The sequence below is a fragment of the Enoplosus armatus genome, chromosome 17 (genome assembly GCF_043641665.1).
Source record: "Enoplosus armatus isolate fEnoArm2 chromosome 17, fEnoArm2.hap1, whole genome shotgun sequence".
Lineage (NCBI taxonomy): Eukaryota > Metazoa > Chordata > Actinopteri > Centrarchiformes > Enoplosidae > Enoplosus > Enoplosus armatus.
Window position 1 is genome coordinate 3,729,896 of NC_092196.1, and position 18,006 is coordinate 3,747,901.

The following is an 18,006-nucleotide window of genomic DNA, read 5'->3' on the forward strand; positions in this document are numbered from 1 at the left end:
GCACGGTGCACCTGCTCCCAGTGGCTCCCTGTGACTCCTAATCTACTGAAACAAAACAATGGGTCGACGCCGGTTTGTTTGATCTCATTTAAAATACAAATAGGTTAAAATGGTTGCTTTGATTTTAACAAAGGTCATGTGGCCCCTGAGAAATGGGACTTGGGCTGCACTTGTCTGAGGGGACACAATTTAGCGTCTGTGGCTGACTGGCATTGTCAAAGTAGATATTCAACATGTCTGTAACACCACATGGACCAAATTATAGGTTGGTGGTGGGTTGAAGGGACTCTGAATTATGACTCTACAGTGCAGTACCGAGCATCTCCAGCAGATGGCCATGGTGCATTACAATACTAAATCTAAAACGACCCAAGTAACTTCTCCAAGCTCTCGAGAGGGGGCCACACCCCTGAACATACACTTTAATGTTCAGTTGACCATTAAAATGTTTGTAATACTTAAGTAGTCTTTTACATCATCATAACATGGTGCTGTATAGGTACATTGTGACTGAGGCAAGTTCCTGATACAGGGCTTGAATATTAATATCATGTCTCTATTGTCCAGTGTTAGAAAGGAACCAAGTACATTTTCTCAGAACTGTACTTCAGTACAATTTTGAGGTACTTGTACTTTACTTGAGTATTTACATGTCATGCTACTTTATACTTCTACTCCACTACAACTCATTATGTTGTTATTAGATGTAATGCAAGACTTTATTGATCTCTGGGGCAAAAGTCACAATAATACATTTTCTTCTTCTAGCTTTTGTACTTTCACTTGTAACAGTATTTCCACATTTACTTAAGTAAAAGATCCTAGAACACGGTTATTATCTGTCAAATGTACACCAGTCAAAGCCCAAATGTCCCTGTTTTAAAAGCAAACTATCTGGTTGGATTCATGACTGTGTGTAAACACCACCTACAGCTTTTAGGTCAGTATGAACAGGTCACATGACAGATGCAGACAGAGGCCGGAGTCCAGCTCAAAATGTTTATTCAACTTGAAGAACAGAAGCATTCAGTCACAATCACTGTTAAACATGTCACACGAGAGGAGGCTTTATAGGTAATGAGGGCAAAGTCACAACCTGATAAACATCCATCCTTCCATATAACATTTCAAAACAACGACGCCACCAGAACTTATCAACTTCAAAACAGATTCGATATGAAATTAAGCTCAGTGAATGAACAGCTGGAGCAGAAGGGTGTGTTTAGTTTTACAGCCTGCGTGTCATTAAGATTTTCACTCCAGGCTCAACCCTGGGACTTTGCGTTTAGCTCTTGTCCCCCAGGGAGTGCTTGTCGAACAGGTACTCCGCCATCTTGTTGGTGTGGGCTTCCATGCGGGTGAGGTTGGAAATGTAGTCGCCCAGTTTCTTGATGGCCTCCACCTGCTCGTTCAGGTAGTGGGTCTCCAGGAAGTCGCACATCTGAGGACAGGATGAGAGGACAGACAATTTAGAGAGGAGTTTGCTACGTGTGCTGATGAACCCCACGAGTTTGTAATTTACCCAGGACTCTCTCCCAGCATGAATAGACAACTTACATGAGGGTCTCCGTGTTCAGAGGCCAGTTTGTGCAGGTCCAGCAGAGCCTGGTTGACGTTCTTCTCCAGCTGCAGGGCGCACTGCATGGCCTCCAGCCCGCTCCCCCACTCATCACGGTCGGGTTTCTACAGAAGAAAAACATTCAATTATAGCGGACTGACAACTCAGATCATTGTGCCCTGTGCACAAAAGGCTTAATGTAATGAGTCACCAGTGCTAGTGCTAACCATCAGCCTCTGTAAGCTCTGGTGTTTGATAATGATTACTGAGGAAATCATTTAATTCAGGCAAGCATGAGATGTATTATTAACATATTTGCCTGCCACCAACATTGGGAGATATATCAATATAGAACAGATACTGAACATTTTAGGATCAGTCATGTACAATAAAAAGTACAGTTCTCAAGTCTCTCAGAATTGGTGGCAAATGGGAGAGTATACACATGACACGCCAGTCCCAGTTCTCCCGCCTGCACGGACCTTGATGTCCTGCAGGAAGATGCGTCCTCCTCGGTTGTTCTGGAAGGACAGCAGCTTCTGAGCGTGCTCCCTCTCCTCGTCGCTGTTCTCCTTGAAGAAATGGGCAAAGCCTGGAAGGGCCACATCGTCACGGGAGAAGTAAAAGGCCTGCGAGGGACAGGTGGGGAGGAAGGACAAAAACAAACAGTGATTAGGAGACATGACCCATCATTATTTGGTAAAAAAAAAAAAAAACGGTTGCGACAAACGGTAGTTATGCAGCCAGTCAGTAGTCAGACACATGAGTCATGACTTTGTGTCTACCCACTACACTTTGCAGACACTGAATTAGAAGACTGATGAGCATTAAAAAAAAACAAGCAGCAGCATAAGCATGACACAGCACTTTTTATCCAGTGAGGTGGGTGGGGGCTAAAACACTCCTTATCTGGCAACCTGCCTATCAGTGATAAACAGAAAAGCAGCAAGCTACAATTGAAATGCTGGATTATTGCATTAAGTAATAGGAGTAATGTAAGTAGTAATGCATGCACTTAATTAGCAATTTCATTCAATATTATTCCTTTTAACATTATGAGGTCTGTGGGTGAAGGATAAGCTAACGAGACATCACACAATTGAAGCATATCATTTGCGTATATTAATATGCGCTATTAAACACAATATTCGTATTGTTTTTCTCACCATAGAAGTGTAGGAGTAAGAGGCAAACAGCTCCATGTTGACCATCCGGTTGACGGCGGCCTCGCAGTCGCGGTGGTAGTTCTGACGCACTTGGGACTCCATTTTGGCTGGCGTTTCTCGGGCTTTTTCTTTACAAAAAAAAAACGGTACAAAAATAGAGCTTTGCGACGACTTTGTCGGTGGTGTTCAAGTAGGAAAGGCTTCTCGTGTCCGGAATGCAGACTGGTTGAAACGAAATGCGGGACGAAGAAAGAAGTTCCGTTCAAACACTGTTGAAGCAAGAACTCCTATGGTTGTATTCCCTTTGATAGCACACCAGTCACTCACTGTATTTATACCCGACGGCAGACCTCGTGACGGACGTAACGTCACGCTGCACGTTTCCGCCAATCACTGGGCTCAGATATCACGTGACGGTGGCAGAGCGACGAGTTCAGGAGTGAGGTTGCATTTTTTTTTTTTCCTTCCTCCATATTCACGGAAATCCTGGCGTAATGTCCCATTGATTTATTCTGAACTGCTGACAACCTGTCACCTGCAATGACGAGGCACTTTTGCTGTGTCATGCGACAACAAACTGCATTGTTGAATTGAAGTTCAAATACAGAATAGGTGTGAAATGTATATGTATAAAGGTGAGTTGTCAAGTTGTCATTTTCCTTTATTTACACATTTACAAAAAGCATAAAACGAAAAACTAAATAAATATACATTTAAAACAAAATCTTTATACATATATAAATAGTGTCCAAGCTGTTTCTTATCTCTTATGCCGTGTAGTCTTTGTTGGGGTTATTTGTTGGAGGAATTTTTATGGAGTGCTGGTCTTGCCTTTTTTTTCCTATAAGCTGACCTACAGTAGCACTGGATTGTTGCCCAATACTAATTTAAGCAATCTACAGAACTTGGGTAGTTATACCGTAGTAAACTTTGGGCCTATAGAGATACTCTACACTGAACTTGTTTTACCTTGTAAGGACACCACGACATCTAAAAAATGCTGATAACGTGTTTTCAACCAAGGTGGTTTTTATTGCATTACTCAATACCACAGTGCTGTTGCGACACACTAGTCTGAGTCCGAAAAAGCCTGAAAGGTCCTATCATTGCTAGAACAACATGGGGACCAAGAAACTGCTGAAACACTTTGTTTGACAAAGTTTAGTTTTGTGCAACAAAAAGAGTCTCTCTGCAACAGGGGTGTACTTCCCACTTAGTGTAGTTTTCCACTTGTATAGCTGTGCTTTTCTCAGCGCCTGCGCTTAACACAAGGACACTACTTCTGTTTACACGACGCCATTCTCTGTGTCCTACCACTTCCTGATACCGCACTTTCCAATGATTCAATGTTTTCATTCTCTGTTAGTATAAAATTGTTGTAGTTATGTATCAGCTAAAATGACGGTAAGAATGTTTGCAGTGTTGTCCAAAGACGGCTGGATATTGATAGTTACTGATAGTTGCTTCATTTATGGCCTTAGGCTTAATTCAGGCTAGCTACCACTCAAATAAACACTATTTGTTTCTGCTGAAAAAGTGACCAAGAGGAAAGAAAACATCACAAACACATTTCATTTTACAGATACTCCACTGAAGGTGTATTACATTAAACTGTACAGTATATTGCCCCATAATTTGCTAGCAGTTAGCATAGCATCCAGCGCTACAATCTAGTTTAGTCTCTGCATAGTTGTTTTTTTTTAGATGACTGGCTAATTACGTAACACATTCGTAACTTTTAAGTGGCACTAGTTCTACGCAGGAATGACCAAGACAGGTGTTGATCTTAATGAAAATGTAATGTGGCTGGTATGGCTGCAGCCCAAAGAGTCGCCCTTTAATTTGAAAAACGACATGCTTTGTGGTTGAATTATCTCTGCACTTCCAGGAAGACCTGAACACCTGAACCTGGCCCGATTTCATTTATGTTTTTGTAAATACACCTTTGGTGGCTCTCCCTTTATTTGCCATGGTCCTTCGAGCCAGTCACGCCACTTTGCTCATCTCGTCTTACCCATATTGTTTACATTATATTTTTCAGGAGGGCTTTGTTCTAGAAACCATCACGTGGTTGCAGGGGAAATTGTTCATGTTCGTAAAATACGTTATCACTGTTGACCGTGCAAACATATGTCATGCCTCAGGGTTGCTGTGGGAAGTGCACACAACACTGACAAAATGTAAGAAAGGATGGGCTAAAGACAGGAGGACATGCAGGGGTTAATGCTGTCAGCACACACACTCCTCAGTCCAATAAAAAGCACAATAAACTCAATAAATCATGGAGCAATAAAACAGAATTTGGCGCTTCAGCAAGTTAAGCACTCGTCATTACGGCACGATATGTGCAGCTATACTCACTTTATATCCCACATTCTCACATTTAATAAAGCGACTTGGAAATTTAGACAGCACCCTTCCTTATTTTGTGCTGTGTCACGTGACACGATTAGTCAGTCTGGTAGAAAAGCAGTGTCAGGTTGGACTGGGGATTGTGCTGTGTCATTGTTGTGACTCAGCATTCCACAGTCTCAAGACCGTTCTTCCAGTTGCTTTGTTCCTTTTCGGTGAGAGGGAGGAGTCTTGTGACCGAGGAAATGTCTGACTGGAAGTTAACCTCAGTGCGCTGCTGGCTGGAACCGGGTTTGGGGGAAAAAAAGGAACAAGAAAGGGAAAGAAAAGGGGAACCAACAACTGGAAAAGATTTACTGAAAACTATGTTTGAAAACTATGTTTTGTCCAGTCCCACAACTGTTTGCAGGATGCAGTGTGTATTAGTAATATCTAGTAATAGTTACAAAAAGCGCCAAGTTGAAAGGTTTTAAAATAACATTATCAAGCACATGAGCTGTTTCTTTTCAAGGATTTCTCATTAATTACTGCTGTGAAAGTAAAAAACGCAAGTCAAACTTTGCCAAACCTGCCAGAGTTCTTAGACACAGAAGACACAGTACTCCGCTAGATTGACTTAGAACTCGATAGCAAGTTTGGCGCATTCATAGTTTCCTTGATGAGCATCACCAGTTTGTTTCTTTCCTGTCAAAAGTCTACGACGGTGTATTAGGGCCGTTGTAGACAACAAATAAATATTCTTAATGCAATATGGTTCCTTGACAACAAAAATAACCCCTCTATATCTATCTACTAGTTATTTTAGAGTTAATTTTATTTTATTATTATTATTATAGAGTTTTTTCTCAGAACGCCAATTAGCAATTACTACAATGCAACAGAGAAGTAACCCCTCCGCTTGAGTAGAAACTCAAAATCGCCCATGATGTCAACAGAGAAAGGCTAGAGGCCAATAACACCTTTAGGTCAACTAGTTATAATGGCAGCACCGAGATACGAAGGTGCAACTTTGAATTACCAGGCACGGAGCTGCTGTTCAGCTTCGCAAAGGTCAGAGACTTTGAGCTAGTTGCTAATGTCAGCATGCTAACATGCACACAATGACAGTGCTAACATGCTAAACCCAAAGTAGAGCTGAGGCTGATGGAATTGTCATTAGTGTTCCAGGTATTTGGTCTTAAATCACTGTAGATGAAACATTAAGGAATCACCAAAGATTGTCCATACAAGGATTCATTCATTCATCCATAACGCCACGCCGTTAGCCTGGCTAAAAAAAACCCCCGTCAGTGTGTATTCATTAAATTATCTTCTTTTAATTATGACGTTTAGACAGTGAGATCCACAGTGTCATTCTCTGGAAACACACATACAGATGTTTTTACAATGTGAACAAACTAGATTTCATGGGGAATGTTTGCGCCAAGTGTATATGACTAAAGGTTACGGTATTATTGTACAACAATAAAGATATACAGGACAGTACGTCAGCGCATTTGGATTGAGTTGACACACGATTGGTCGATATTTGCTCAGTCATCGACAGAACTCTAAGGCAGAGGAGGTTTCAAGTTGTAGACTGAAAAAAGGGATGCATTTGTAGTAAAAAAAAATACCACCGAGATATTTGATTGAAACAATGATAGATTCCAACACGTCTCTTGAATACTTTAAGTGACTTGCAGAAATCTACAGTCTTGTGATTTTTTTTTTTGATCCAGGGCCCTGTCTGCAAAAACAAATGCTGACCTTAGATCCAAGATCCTTGTAATAAACAGAGCAGAGGTGATGTGACTAATAGATAAAAGATGCATAATAGCAGAAGATACGAGGTAGAAAGTCATCAGGTCTTGTGTTTATGATGGCAGAAATAGCATAGTAATAGGTCTGCTTGGTTCTGCGTCTATACTGCCTTGCTAGTTTGACAACCTACACTGGGGAATATGTAATCAACACTCTGCACTTGCTGATCATTTACATTTTTAGTGTCAGTACAATTTTTTATACCATGTTAATACATCAGAAATGCTGCTAAAATGTGACATTCATTGAAGGAAGTATTTTTAAGTTTTTAGTAAAATCCTTTTAAATCTGTCTGTTTTAAGTGCTTCATGACTTTCTTTTTTTTTTGTTGTTGCAAAATTCAACCCAGACTGGGTCTCTGTGGCTTCTCCTGCAACAACCTCAAAATGAAATCTGCTCATGTATTTAATCTCTTGTTCTCTCTGCTCACTCATTCATAACCTGGTAAATAAATCCCTGTTGTCTGACCCGAGGCCTTCGCGTCCCTCTGTCCCTGAATGCATTGTTAATTTGTTGCCTGTTCAGTCATTTCACAGACATCTGATGACTTTTCATGGTCACATGTTCATGTTTGATCCTTCCTTTTAAATCTACCTCCTACGGGGGCCAGTTTAACTCTACAGGCTGATGTTACAAACAGTGGATCATCACCTTCATCTTTCACTCTCTGTCTTGCTATGCAGTAGGAATCCAGACGCTCTTCCACTGAACGGCATTTCTCCACATCTCTTCCAGGAGCGAGGGATGAGCCTGAGTCCAGTCCTTCCCTCCATCTCTCCCCTCCTCGTCCTCTTGGCAGAACAGGCGCAGGGTTTTCAGAGGGCTGGTGCAGGTGTACTGGAGGTACTGGCAGCCCTACGGCGGGAAATCAGAGAGCAGGAGTGAAGATGATGATATGTGGTGGGGCTGGGTGATAAGAGTTCTGTCTGTTTTTGATGTGTCCTGGGTATTGTTCATTTCAGAAGGAGGACTTAAACGACTCAGGTCTTTTGGGCGAGCTGTGCCCCCCCCCCCCCCCCCCCCCCCACACTTCCTGACTGAATTTGAACACTGGAGTATGTGTTGGTGTTTAGTCCTCACCTCAGCACTGCCCCAGTACCAGATGGCCTTGATGACACAGTGATTAGCCAGAGCCGCCGCCAGCTGGTCTCTACTTCCTGTAATGACATTTACCAAACCTACTGGCAGGTCTGAAGACTGGAGCACCTGAGGAGGAGGAGGAGGAGGAGGAAGAGGAAGAAAAGGGGCAATATGTTTACAGATACATAGACAGGTGTTCCCTTATGGCAGTTAGTGACATGTCTGATTTGCTGTTTTGACTGTGGCATACACCAAGGGTCTTTTCTTGGCCCTATTGTATTGTTTATTCATATGTTGACATTGGGACTTTTCAATTTTCACATTAATATATATTTCACACTTTTACATGGACGACACTCAGCTGTACTTCTCCGTCAAACCTGATGATGTCAGCAAAGTAACTGACCTAAAGGATTGCCTGGACTCTACAGTCACATTTCCATCCACATTTAGCCCAAATTTTAAAAAGAAAATGTGTGTTTCCACCAAAAATTACTTTTTTTGTTTTCACACAGGTGGATATAAATGGACTTTATGAGAATGAGGCAAAAATGTATCAGTTTAAACAAGGATCCTTATTCTTGGCCTCAAGATTGTTTAGAAGACCATTCAGCCGTCTGAGGGACGTTTAATCTCTAATATGAAGTTATAAGCTAAAACTTTAAGTGTCACAAAGACTCCTATCTGGATTTTTCTATTCATATTAAGACACTTGTGCAATCATGCTTTTCCCAATTATCAGATACTTCTGTGGTCAGACATATTTCATCTTTTGAAAGTGCTAGGAAATGAATCCATGCTTTTGTGTCTTCACAACTACATTATTGTAATTCATTATACAGCATATGGTTAAAAATGCTGTTTTTGCTTTGAACTTTTGTTGATGTTACATTTGTTGTCTGTTCCATTGTGATACTGCCTGGTTGATATTTTGAGCTAAATGCTTTTATTGCGAAGCGTTTTCTAACTTTTGTGTTGAAAAGTGCAGCTGCCTTCCTCCCCCCTTATCCAACTTGCAGCACAGCACATTTAACATCCTAACACTTACCTGAATGAATGCCAAGGCTGGTAGTGGATACTTCTGACTGGGGACCATGATAACTGCGTTGCCAGTGGCGATGAGTGCCCCAAGAAGTGTTACCGTGGAGAGGAGGGGATCCTTGTCAGGCAGGACGACCCCCACAACTCCCAGGGCTTCAGGGAGGGAGAGAGCAGAGCCAGACTGTGGCACAGGCTGAAGGAGAGGGACACAACAACAATGCTAATCTTCCTGATAATCATCTCATTTGTTCATTATTGGAGAAGTTTTGGAGTTTAAAAAAAAAAAAAAAAGTTTTATAAACTTTGTATGATATAAAAAAAACACACCAGAGCTCCTCCTTGGACTTTGTCACAGTAAGCCGCCCAATCACTGAGCCTGGCGATGCTGAGCTCCACATGCTTGTCGGCCTCTTCCATGGAGAGACAGGTCTGAACATTGATTGACGCAGCTATGTCCCGCTTCTTTGCCTCTAGGCCCTTGGCCAGAGAGTAGAGTGACTGAGCACGTGCAGATGGGCTCTTTTTCATCCAGCTAGAGGAGGGGGAAGGATGTTAAATTAGCAATTAAATGACCATGAGGACGCAGGTTACATTTCAGTATTTTGGTCCAAATCTATAGTGGGAATGATGGTTAAAAACAAAAAGCTGTACAGGAAGGAGCTGGTTTGTTTATTGGATTTCAGCATAATCAAACTCTGTTGATACACTTTGTTGATATGCTGTGTATGACTTCACACTTCTTTTTATCAGCGCCCAATGTCAAGTTGGACTTTGACTGGTGATAAACACACACAGCCCACTGGGTTGTGAAATACCTTGCTGGCTGTCTGGATTACATACATGTGTGTCTTTGTGAGAGTTTGAAAGCCTGAATAAATGTCTGTTATAAAAAGGCAAAACTTCCCCTTTAAAAGTGTCATTTTTCGGGAAAAAGAAAGCTCTGTTTAGCCTTAAAAGTATGCGTTGCATTTTAATTTGGAGAGGGAGACTTTCAGCCTTGGCCAAATTGAATAATTGCTCAACACAGTAATGGTCTCTGGCAGTAAACAAAATTGTGGGACAAAGGTAAGATTTTAAATTCTGATTTGTATTTTTTTTTTATGGCTCTCATTCCACAGTGAGCAATCTATGTGTTCGAAGAAGACATACACAGTATCATCAAGGTACATCCTAATGTTCTGGCTGTTTACTTTGTTATTATGCACTTTCTGTCCCTCTATTATTCATTTTATTAATGTTTTTGTACTTCTTTGCTTTTGTATTATTAATCATCTCTCAGTTTATTATCATCAATTATTAAAAACATAGACACGGACAGTCAAGGCTACTGACTCTCATTACAATGACTACATTATTTGTATATTATGTTGTTGTATCTGAATAACAACAAAAAAAGAAAAATGCTTTGTGTGGCAAAGCTCTCACCCAGGCTGGACTTTGGCAGCAGCCTCCACAGCGTTACGGACGTCTTTTCGGCCTCCATCTGGACAATATGCTAACACACTGCCACCCCCTGGTGACTGCACAGCCACACTGCAGCCAGACACGGATTTACACGCCTTACCGCCAACAAACTGCAGGTAGGACTTGGGAGCACTGAGGGGAGAGGGGGGAGGAAGGGACACATGTACAAAATGGGTAGAATTGATGAAGGGTTAGGGTAAGGAATATTATTTCCTTAACCAGGCGTGGATTACTTTATATCACGCTGTTGTTTAAATACTTAATACTATAATAATGTGATTATTACGAAGCTACGGTGACTTGTGATACCTTATAAACACGACTTAAAGTACAGAGAGCATCACAATCCCACCTGGCAGGGTCCGACTCATCAGGAATGATAGCTGGGGATGCTGCTGTTCCAAACTTTGAGTAGTCCATAGAGACAGGGGAGCAGCGAGGTAGAGGAGGAGAGGAAGAAGAGGACGGGCGCAGAAACTGGTACAGACCCTGCAGAGAGCACAGAGGGGTCAACATACATTACTTGACTCATCTGCATAGTGGTTAGTAAGACTGTTCTGTTATGTACTTGACAAACTGCAGTAAAGGGTTATCAGACAAGTCAAAAATACAACTGAATACATCAATAAATTAGATTATTAGTTAAATAAATAAAATGGAGTGTTTAAAGAAACACAAAGCTTAATACTTGTCTTAATACTGTAACCCCCAATCACTTGATGAAAAAAAGAAGCAAGGAGCTTTTTATTTTTTTTCTTTACCATTTAAAAAGGAGCTATACATTGTTTGTATCTGGTTAAAAAAAACACTTAAAATATGTAACACAAATAATTTGCTAATTTAGGCTAGTTAAATGATGCGACTGCACGGCTAGCAACAAGGGTAACCTTCTTGGAAAAATGTGTGAACGCTCCCGTGTTGAAATAACGGAAGGCTTTTCTGTTCTTCACATTCTACTGACATCTGTGGCTAGCTAGCTAGCTTAACTTAAAATAATGCAGCTAAACGCACTGATCGCCAGCCTTTGTAACTAGCTACCTAGCTAAAGCTAACTTACTAAGCATATAATGTTAATTATCCATATACTATACTGCATGCTGCTGTAGCATCACTGTATAAACTCTTGTGACGGTAGCTAAAGCATTTTAGCTGACACGCTAACACTTACAAAATTAGCTTAGCTTAACAAACACTAACCGTTACTTGGAAGTTTACAGACACCATGCTTCTATCCTCACAACATTATCTTGATCTCTTCTCGTTAACAAGGACCACAGTTGTAATAAATCTTTCACTACATTTCAGTCAGTTTTGCGTCACCTGTCAAAGTGTTAACCGCGTGCTAAGCTAGTGAAACTCACCTCCTGTCCTCCGTCAGTGCAGGTGCCGCTGTCTTTGTGACCAGAGACGGGCAGACAGGGGTCAGACACAGAGTGGGAATTCACCCACACTGAGCCAACCGACAGACTGAGGAGAGAGGACGAAGATAGAGACATCAGTCGGGAGTAGCAGACCCTTTTCACGGCAGACATTTTGACTTGCCAAAGCACAGGTGTAGATGATAACATTAACGATGGCTCCATTCCATTAAGTGTCCCAGTAAGCCATGCCAGTGAGTGACCATGCACAATATCAGAGCCCTGGAACTGGCTCACCTAAATGGAACGCAGGGAGGAGATGACAATTCAAGTCTCTAAGCTGCCTGTACATGATTGTAAATATCAGGACTTTTTGCTGAAAAGACAACATGAGAGAAAAGTGGCCAGAGGGATATGGAAGAGAGAAAAGGGGGAGATAGGAAACGTTTACTAAAATTAAAGGTTCACCAGTAAAAAAGAAAAAATGTGATTTGGAAGAAGACAGGCGACAGGAAAACAAAGAAAAGTGAGAGAGAGACGAAAAGAAGAAATGTATGTGTGAATGTGTGAATACCTCTTAGCTGTCTCCAGAGCCAGGGTGAGGTCTTCAGTCCAGATAGAGGCTGCCTGGCCATGAGGACTGTGGTTTCCTGTGTAGAGCAGAGACTGTTACTGTGGTTCAAGTAGAAATTCAATATTATAATATAAAGTGAAATCTGTTTCAATGAACACAGAAACCCATTTATCTCAATCACTGTGATAATGAATTAATGATGATAAAATGCAACACATAATATCTTGAAGTCTCTCACATAGTTTTTAATAACTGAAAATGAGGTTCTATATGAACTCATATTCCTTACCCAGGGTCACTGCTTCTGTGTGGCTTCTGAATGTCATGAGAGGCAGCAGCGGTCCAGGAGAGGGGCTGACCACAAACGGAGAGGAGGGGGCCGCCCCGCAGAGCAACGTGGGAGGGTACTGAGCACCTGAAGGGGGGGCAGGGCAGGACTGAACCAACTGGGGACCAGAGAGAGAAAAAACCCCAGCTCATTATTATTATTTTACTCACTTATATTTTTTCATGTCTTTGCACACAGTTAATCATTTATCCATTCCCCCCACACAACTTCCCCATTTTCCTCACCACATTTCCAGCTTCAGTTAGCTAGCTACTTAGCTGAAGCTAACCTTTGTCATAAAACGTAAAACAGCAACTGCGTGCAATAGTAATCGTCCACATACTGCTATTGTAGTATCACTGTATAAACTCTTCCCACAGAAGCTAAAGCATTTTAGCCACCAAGCTAACACTAACAAAGTTAGCTAGCCAACGCTACTTAGAGCATTTTAGTGTAATAAATTATGAGAAAGGAGACATGAAATCACACACATCTACAAAATACTACGGGTAACACAATTAGACATTTCCAGAGACAAAGACAAGCACTTCAAGATGATGATAATAATAATATCAGACAGACGCACAGTGTCTGTGAACTACTTTGTTAGTGTTAGCTAAAATGTTTTAGCTACTGTTACAAGTGTTTACACAGTGATACTACAAAAGCACTGACTGGTGTAGTTTTATGAAGAAAGTTAGCTTCAGCTAGGTAGCTAGCTGATAATTGTGGCCCTCAGAGTGTTTGGCTACCAGTGTTACAAGTTGAGCTAGCTAGCCATACAGTCCTCTCGAATGCTCTACTAATGTTGAACACACACATAATGATAATGTCCTGAATATCACATGGTGAACTTCTAATTAGTGCGATTACATGATTATAATTTGAAATGTTAAATATGTAAATTCATGAACTATACTTGGTTGCAGCTCTACCTGGATTAAATCCAACAGTGTGGCTTGTAGTTAACATTATCCATCCATCTGTTGTCCATATGTTAAGTATAAAATGTATTTTAATCATTAAATGAAAAATCCAAGTCCGTCAGTTAGTTTCCATCACCTACGTTAAAGTCATAGCGTGAACTTGCAGCGGTCATTGCAGCTAAGCACGTCTCTTTGTGTGTCTGACTAACCGTGGCCCCCTGCTGCTGAGCTTCCTGTACTGCAGCGTCCACCAGCACCCTGTCTCCATCGCTGTGCAGGGCCACACACTTCATCCCTGCCATACGCAGCCTGAGACGGGCCACGACACTGTCCTGCACACTCTCCTGCACGCACAACACCCAGTGGACCTGAGGGATGGAAGAGAGGACTGTTAAAGACACATGGGGGGGGGGGCATGAGACGCACTCCGTCCTTCTATAGAGGGACACTTGTTCATGTAAATCACCTCTCTCTTTGTCTTGAAGGCAGTCTCTATCACTCCATCAACTGCGCTGTCGATGTCGGCCGACTCAAAGATGATGAAGGGGCACGTCGCGCCGATGGTGGGGGTGACAGAAACGGGAACGCCCATCCCTGCTGTGGTCTTGCAGAGCATCACCCCATCCTGAATTAGAAGAGAAGCATTGTTGTAATGAGTTCGGAAACTTTGGTAACTTTAGAACAAATGCATAGGTACATAACACCAATGTTGTGACACACGTACCTGCTTGTTGCCGCTGTAGGTGACGTAGCTGATGCTGGGACTCTGGGCCACTTTGGCACCCAGCGACATGTCGCTTCCTGTTAAAACATTAAGAGCCCCCGCAGGAAGTCCAGCTCCCATAAAAAGCTGTGCCAAAAGGAGCACCGGAGGGGCGTTGCTCCCACCAGGGACAACGATGACAGAGTTACCTAGAAGAAGGCAGGATTTAATTATAACTCACAAAAAAGTTTTGAACAAAAATTAACAAACAAATATTTGGATTTGATTAGATATTAGCCAATTAAACTTTTTTTTTGCTTCAGCCTCTCTGCTGTTCCTTATCTTACATTTTTGTAAATTTACAAACGTTGGTTGGAGAAAACATTTTTCACTCTTTGCTAGTGTTTTATAGGCCAAAAAATGAATTGATCAATGGAAACAAAGGCATCAATAATTAAATCCATAATGGTAATTATTAGTTGCAGCCCTAGATTTTATCTTAATATACAAGGGAACTTTTGCAATGTGTATATAATCAATAGTGTGTGTGTGTCTGTGTGTGTGTGTGTTTTACCCATGGCCAGTGCTGGCAGGACTTTGAGCATAAGGGAATAGAGAGAGCAGTCATCAGAGCCAACTACTGCCACCACACCTGGGAAACGGCAAAAACAAACAAACAAAATGAAAACAAACACTCCGTTAAAAATGAATACTAAAACCATGCTCCTTTGTTAACCTCACCCAGCGGCGTCCAGTTGGTGAGGAGAGTGTCTCTGAGCTGAGCCCAGCTGCCGTAGTACTGCAGCAGTCTGACGAGGGTGGAGGGCGAGCAGGAGGCCCCACACAGCTCGCACAGCTCCGACACGCACTGACCGTGCTGCCCGAGAACGCTCACCGACCTGTTAGCGGAGAGGCAGGCAACACGGACGTTAGTCTCCACATCAGGACAGCGGCTGAAACAGTCCGAGGTTCCTGACATGTGTAAAGCTTGCCGAACCTGAGCAGCACTTTGGCCCTCTGGTGGCAGGTCAGGCCACCCCAGGCCCTGTAGCCGGTAACAGCAGAGGAGGCACACCGGGAGACATCGTCCTCCACGGCGCACGCTGTGCTGCACACATTACCACCTGCACACCAGAGGAGGAGAAAAAAAACAAAAACATGCACGTGGTCAGCTCCGTCATCTTCTTTGGTTCGAGTAAGATGATGAACTGAGGGAGAAATGTGTAAGCTGTGTAGGTTTTCCTTCAGGCTGCTCTCACCTTTGGAATCAACCAGAGAGCGACTCTGCCTGTCGGCTGGACGGTCAAACTTGCCGTCGATGAACAGACCCAGAGAACGGGAATGGTGATCCAGCCAGGCCTGGTGGAGAAGAAAGTGGCAGTCGATAATCAAGCTGCGGAGAAAGCCTAACAAGGCTCTGATTTCCATCTTTTCACCACATTAAGAAATAAATAAATAAATACTGGAAGGAACATTTACATTAACTGCATTTCACGTTACGTTTAAATAAGAAAATAGACATTGAAACCATCACATTAAAAAGCCTGTTAAATATGCAGTAACAGACCAGTGACATGACAGCCCGCAGCTGCCGGTTGTCATGGCGACTGTGAGAGAAAGTAAATAGAGCTCAAAGAAACGCTGATGCATCTCAACACAGTTCCGAATGACCAGGATGAGTTCATTTCACTTTTGAACAAAACAAACAAAAAAAAAAAACATATTTAACTAACTTGCACACCTGTTTTTTTAAAATCCATTAATTTAAGTCAAATCCAAATCGACATAATTTAACACGTACGTATGGGTGGGCACAGAGGGAAATCACTATGGGGAGGTGCCTTGGTTTAAAAAAAGTTTGGGAACCTCCTCAAGAACTGTTGATTTGCGGGGTCGCCCAGTCGAGGTGAATGTGCAGTAAATTCACATCAGGTGTATTAGAAATGTCTGAGCTGCAGTCTCTCTCAGCTGATTCTAGTCACACGCTGGATAAGCGTGCAAGAGATAAGGGCTCTCATCTCCACATTGTTTCCTTCCTTTCTCTCTTTCCAAAACGAGCCTTTTGTGTATGAGAGCACAGGGTCGCGCCTTTACAGCAGAAAAGCACAGAACTTGTCGTCGTGCTTTCAAGTGCTCTTGCAGTTTATAAGGAGCTTGTTGTCGCCATGAACGGCAACACTGAAACCTCCTTGCCACAACGCCTCTGAGTGAGGCCGATCTGACATCTGAGAGATACCCGAACCCGGGCTCACGTTTTATTGGCCAGGAAGACGCCACCTCTGCTGGACAGGGACAGACGGGAGGCCGGTGGGCCAGGCGGAGTGTGTCAACTATTTACAGACAGAAGACCAAAGTACAGAGCTGAGCGACACAGACCAAACTAAAGCAGCTCTGATATCGCATTGCAATAGTGCACAGCCACATTATCATTTGATAGCCCATAATTCAGTCTGTTGTTGCAGCAGGAGGACAGACTCCAGGGGTGTAAACTGCAGGACGATCTTGGAGCGGTTTAATCAAACTGAACAACTACCAGAACACCATGACAACACATTCAGAGACTGTACTGGGATATGGGGGCCAACTCCTAAATGTAACAACTGCTTACATCAAGCCTTAATGCTGTGATTTAACTCTGGGGGACGGATGATGCTGATTAAATCAACAAAAGTCAGTGGGTGCGGCTTCTCTTAAGTGGAAACGTGCGCCCAAACATCTGGCTTCACCCTTGACATTTCATAACTACTGTACAGTGTAAGTCACATGTCTGCCTTGTGAGTTAGTCAATGAACTTCACATGGGTCAAACAGCCTAACAGCAACACGCCAAGCCCGGGTAGCAGTAAAACATGCTAATATTTGTTAAATATTAAATATAGTGTTAATGCCGACCACCTCTGTTGTGAATTCGCGAGGTTGATAACTTCACCTGTGCAGTGGCAGTGCTGGAAATTGCTGCCGGTCCGTACTCCATGCTTTGGAAAATGTCGTGCACGGTCTTGATGGTGCTACCAGCCATAATAGTTACAAGTCAGAGAGGAAGCGTGTCTCCCTAGCGCCGTGTCGTCGTTTCTGGGTGGCGTTCGAGGTGGAAGCCTAGTTACTTTGGAGCTTGTAAGATGGTTGCTGCGAGAAACTGGAGAGAAAGGGGCAAGCAGGAAGGCGGCTCTGCGGTCCCACTCCACGCCAAATACAACGTGCTAGCTTCCCTCCCTCTACAAAGCCTTGAGACGTACACTACAGAGGTGTATGCGCAAAGATAACTTGGTCTACGCGTAGCGAGAGGTTTCCCTCCTGCGTACTTCCGGTGTTGTGTCCGGTTTCAAATGGTTCGGTCATTAGACTGGAATTAAGCAAACAACATAATGTTTACGGTTTTCCTAAACTACCGACAGAAATGTTACATATATTCTAATTTCTATTTAAACACGTATTTGGTTTTAGCTGATGGTTCCGCTCTGCGTTACGTAACACCTGACACGTTTTAATGAGCGTAGCTGTGAATATTTTAGTAACTAACCAATTATAACTGCTAATTAATCTAAAAAAATATGTTTCTCTCAAATGCATTGAAATAGGAAATATCTGAATCACACCGCCACCATAGCTGTATGTTTCACACGGAGGCATTTTGCTAACGGACCCACAAAAACT

At 42.6% G+C, this 18,006-nt stretch overlaps 2 protein-coding genes across 2 annotated transcripts; both read right to left on the reverse strand.

Moving 5' to 3' along the window:
* Window positions 1–985: 985 nt before the first annotated feature.
* LOC139300101 (ferritin, liver middle subunit) lies at window positions 986–3,024 on the reverse strand. Its single transcript, XM_070923088.1, has 4 exons — window positions 2,725–3,024; window positions 2,041–2,187; window positions 1,558–1,683; window positions 986–1,441 (listed from the first exon to the last, which is right to left on the reverse strand). Exons 1-4 carry the CDS (start codon window positions 2,824–2,826, stop codon window positions 1,286–1,288), a joined length of 531 nt encoding a protein of 176 aa, XP_070779189.1. The 5' UTR covers window positions 2,827–3,024; the 3' UTR covers window positions 986–1,285.
* Window positions 3,025–6,372: 3,348 nt separating this feature from the next.
* aldh16a1 (aldehyde dehydrogenase 16 family, member A1) lies at window positions 6,373–17,412 on the reverse strand. Its single transcript, XM_070923417.1, has 17 exons — window positions 17,282–17,412; window positions 15,613–15,712; window positions 15,351–15,477; window positions 15,095–15,252; window positions 14,928–15,005; window positions 14,375–14,562; window positions 14,117–14,275; window positions 13,860–14,018; window positions 12,686–12,842; window positions 12,397–12,472; window positions 11,826–11,931; window positions 10,817–10,953; window positions 10,426–10,596; window positions 9,328–9,532; window positions 9,008–9,193; window positions 7,960–8,085; window positions 6,373–7,734 (listed from the first exon to the last, which is right to left on the reverse strand). Exons 1-17 carry the CDS (start codon window positions 17,369–17,371, stop codon window positions 7,555–7,557), a joined length of 2,403 nt encoding a protein of 800 aa, XP_070779518.1. The 5' UTR covers window positions 17,372–17,412; the 3' UTR covers window positions 6,373–7,554.
* Between the last annotated feature and the right edge of the window lie 594 nt (window positions 17,413–18,006).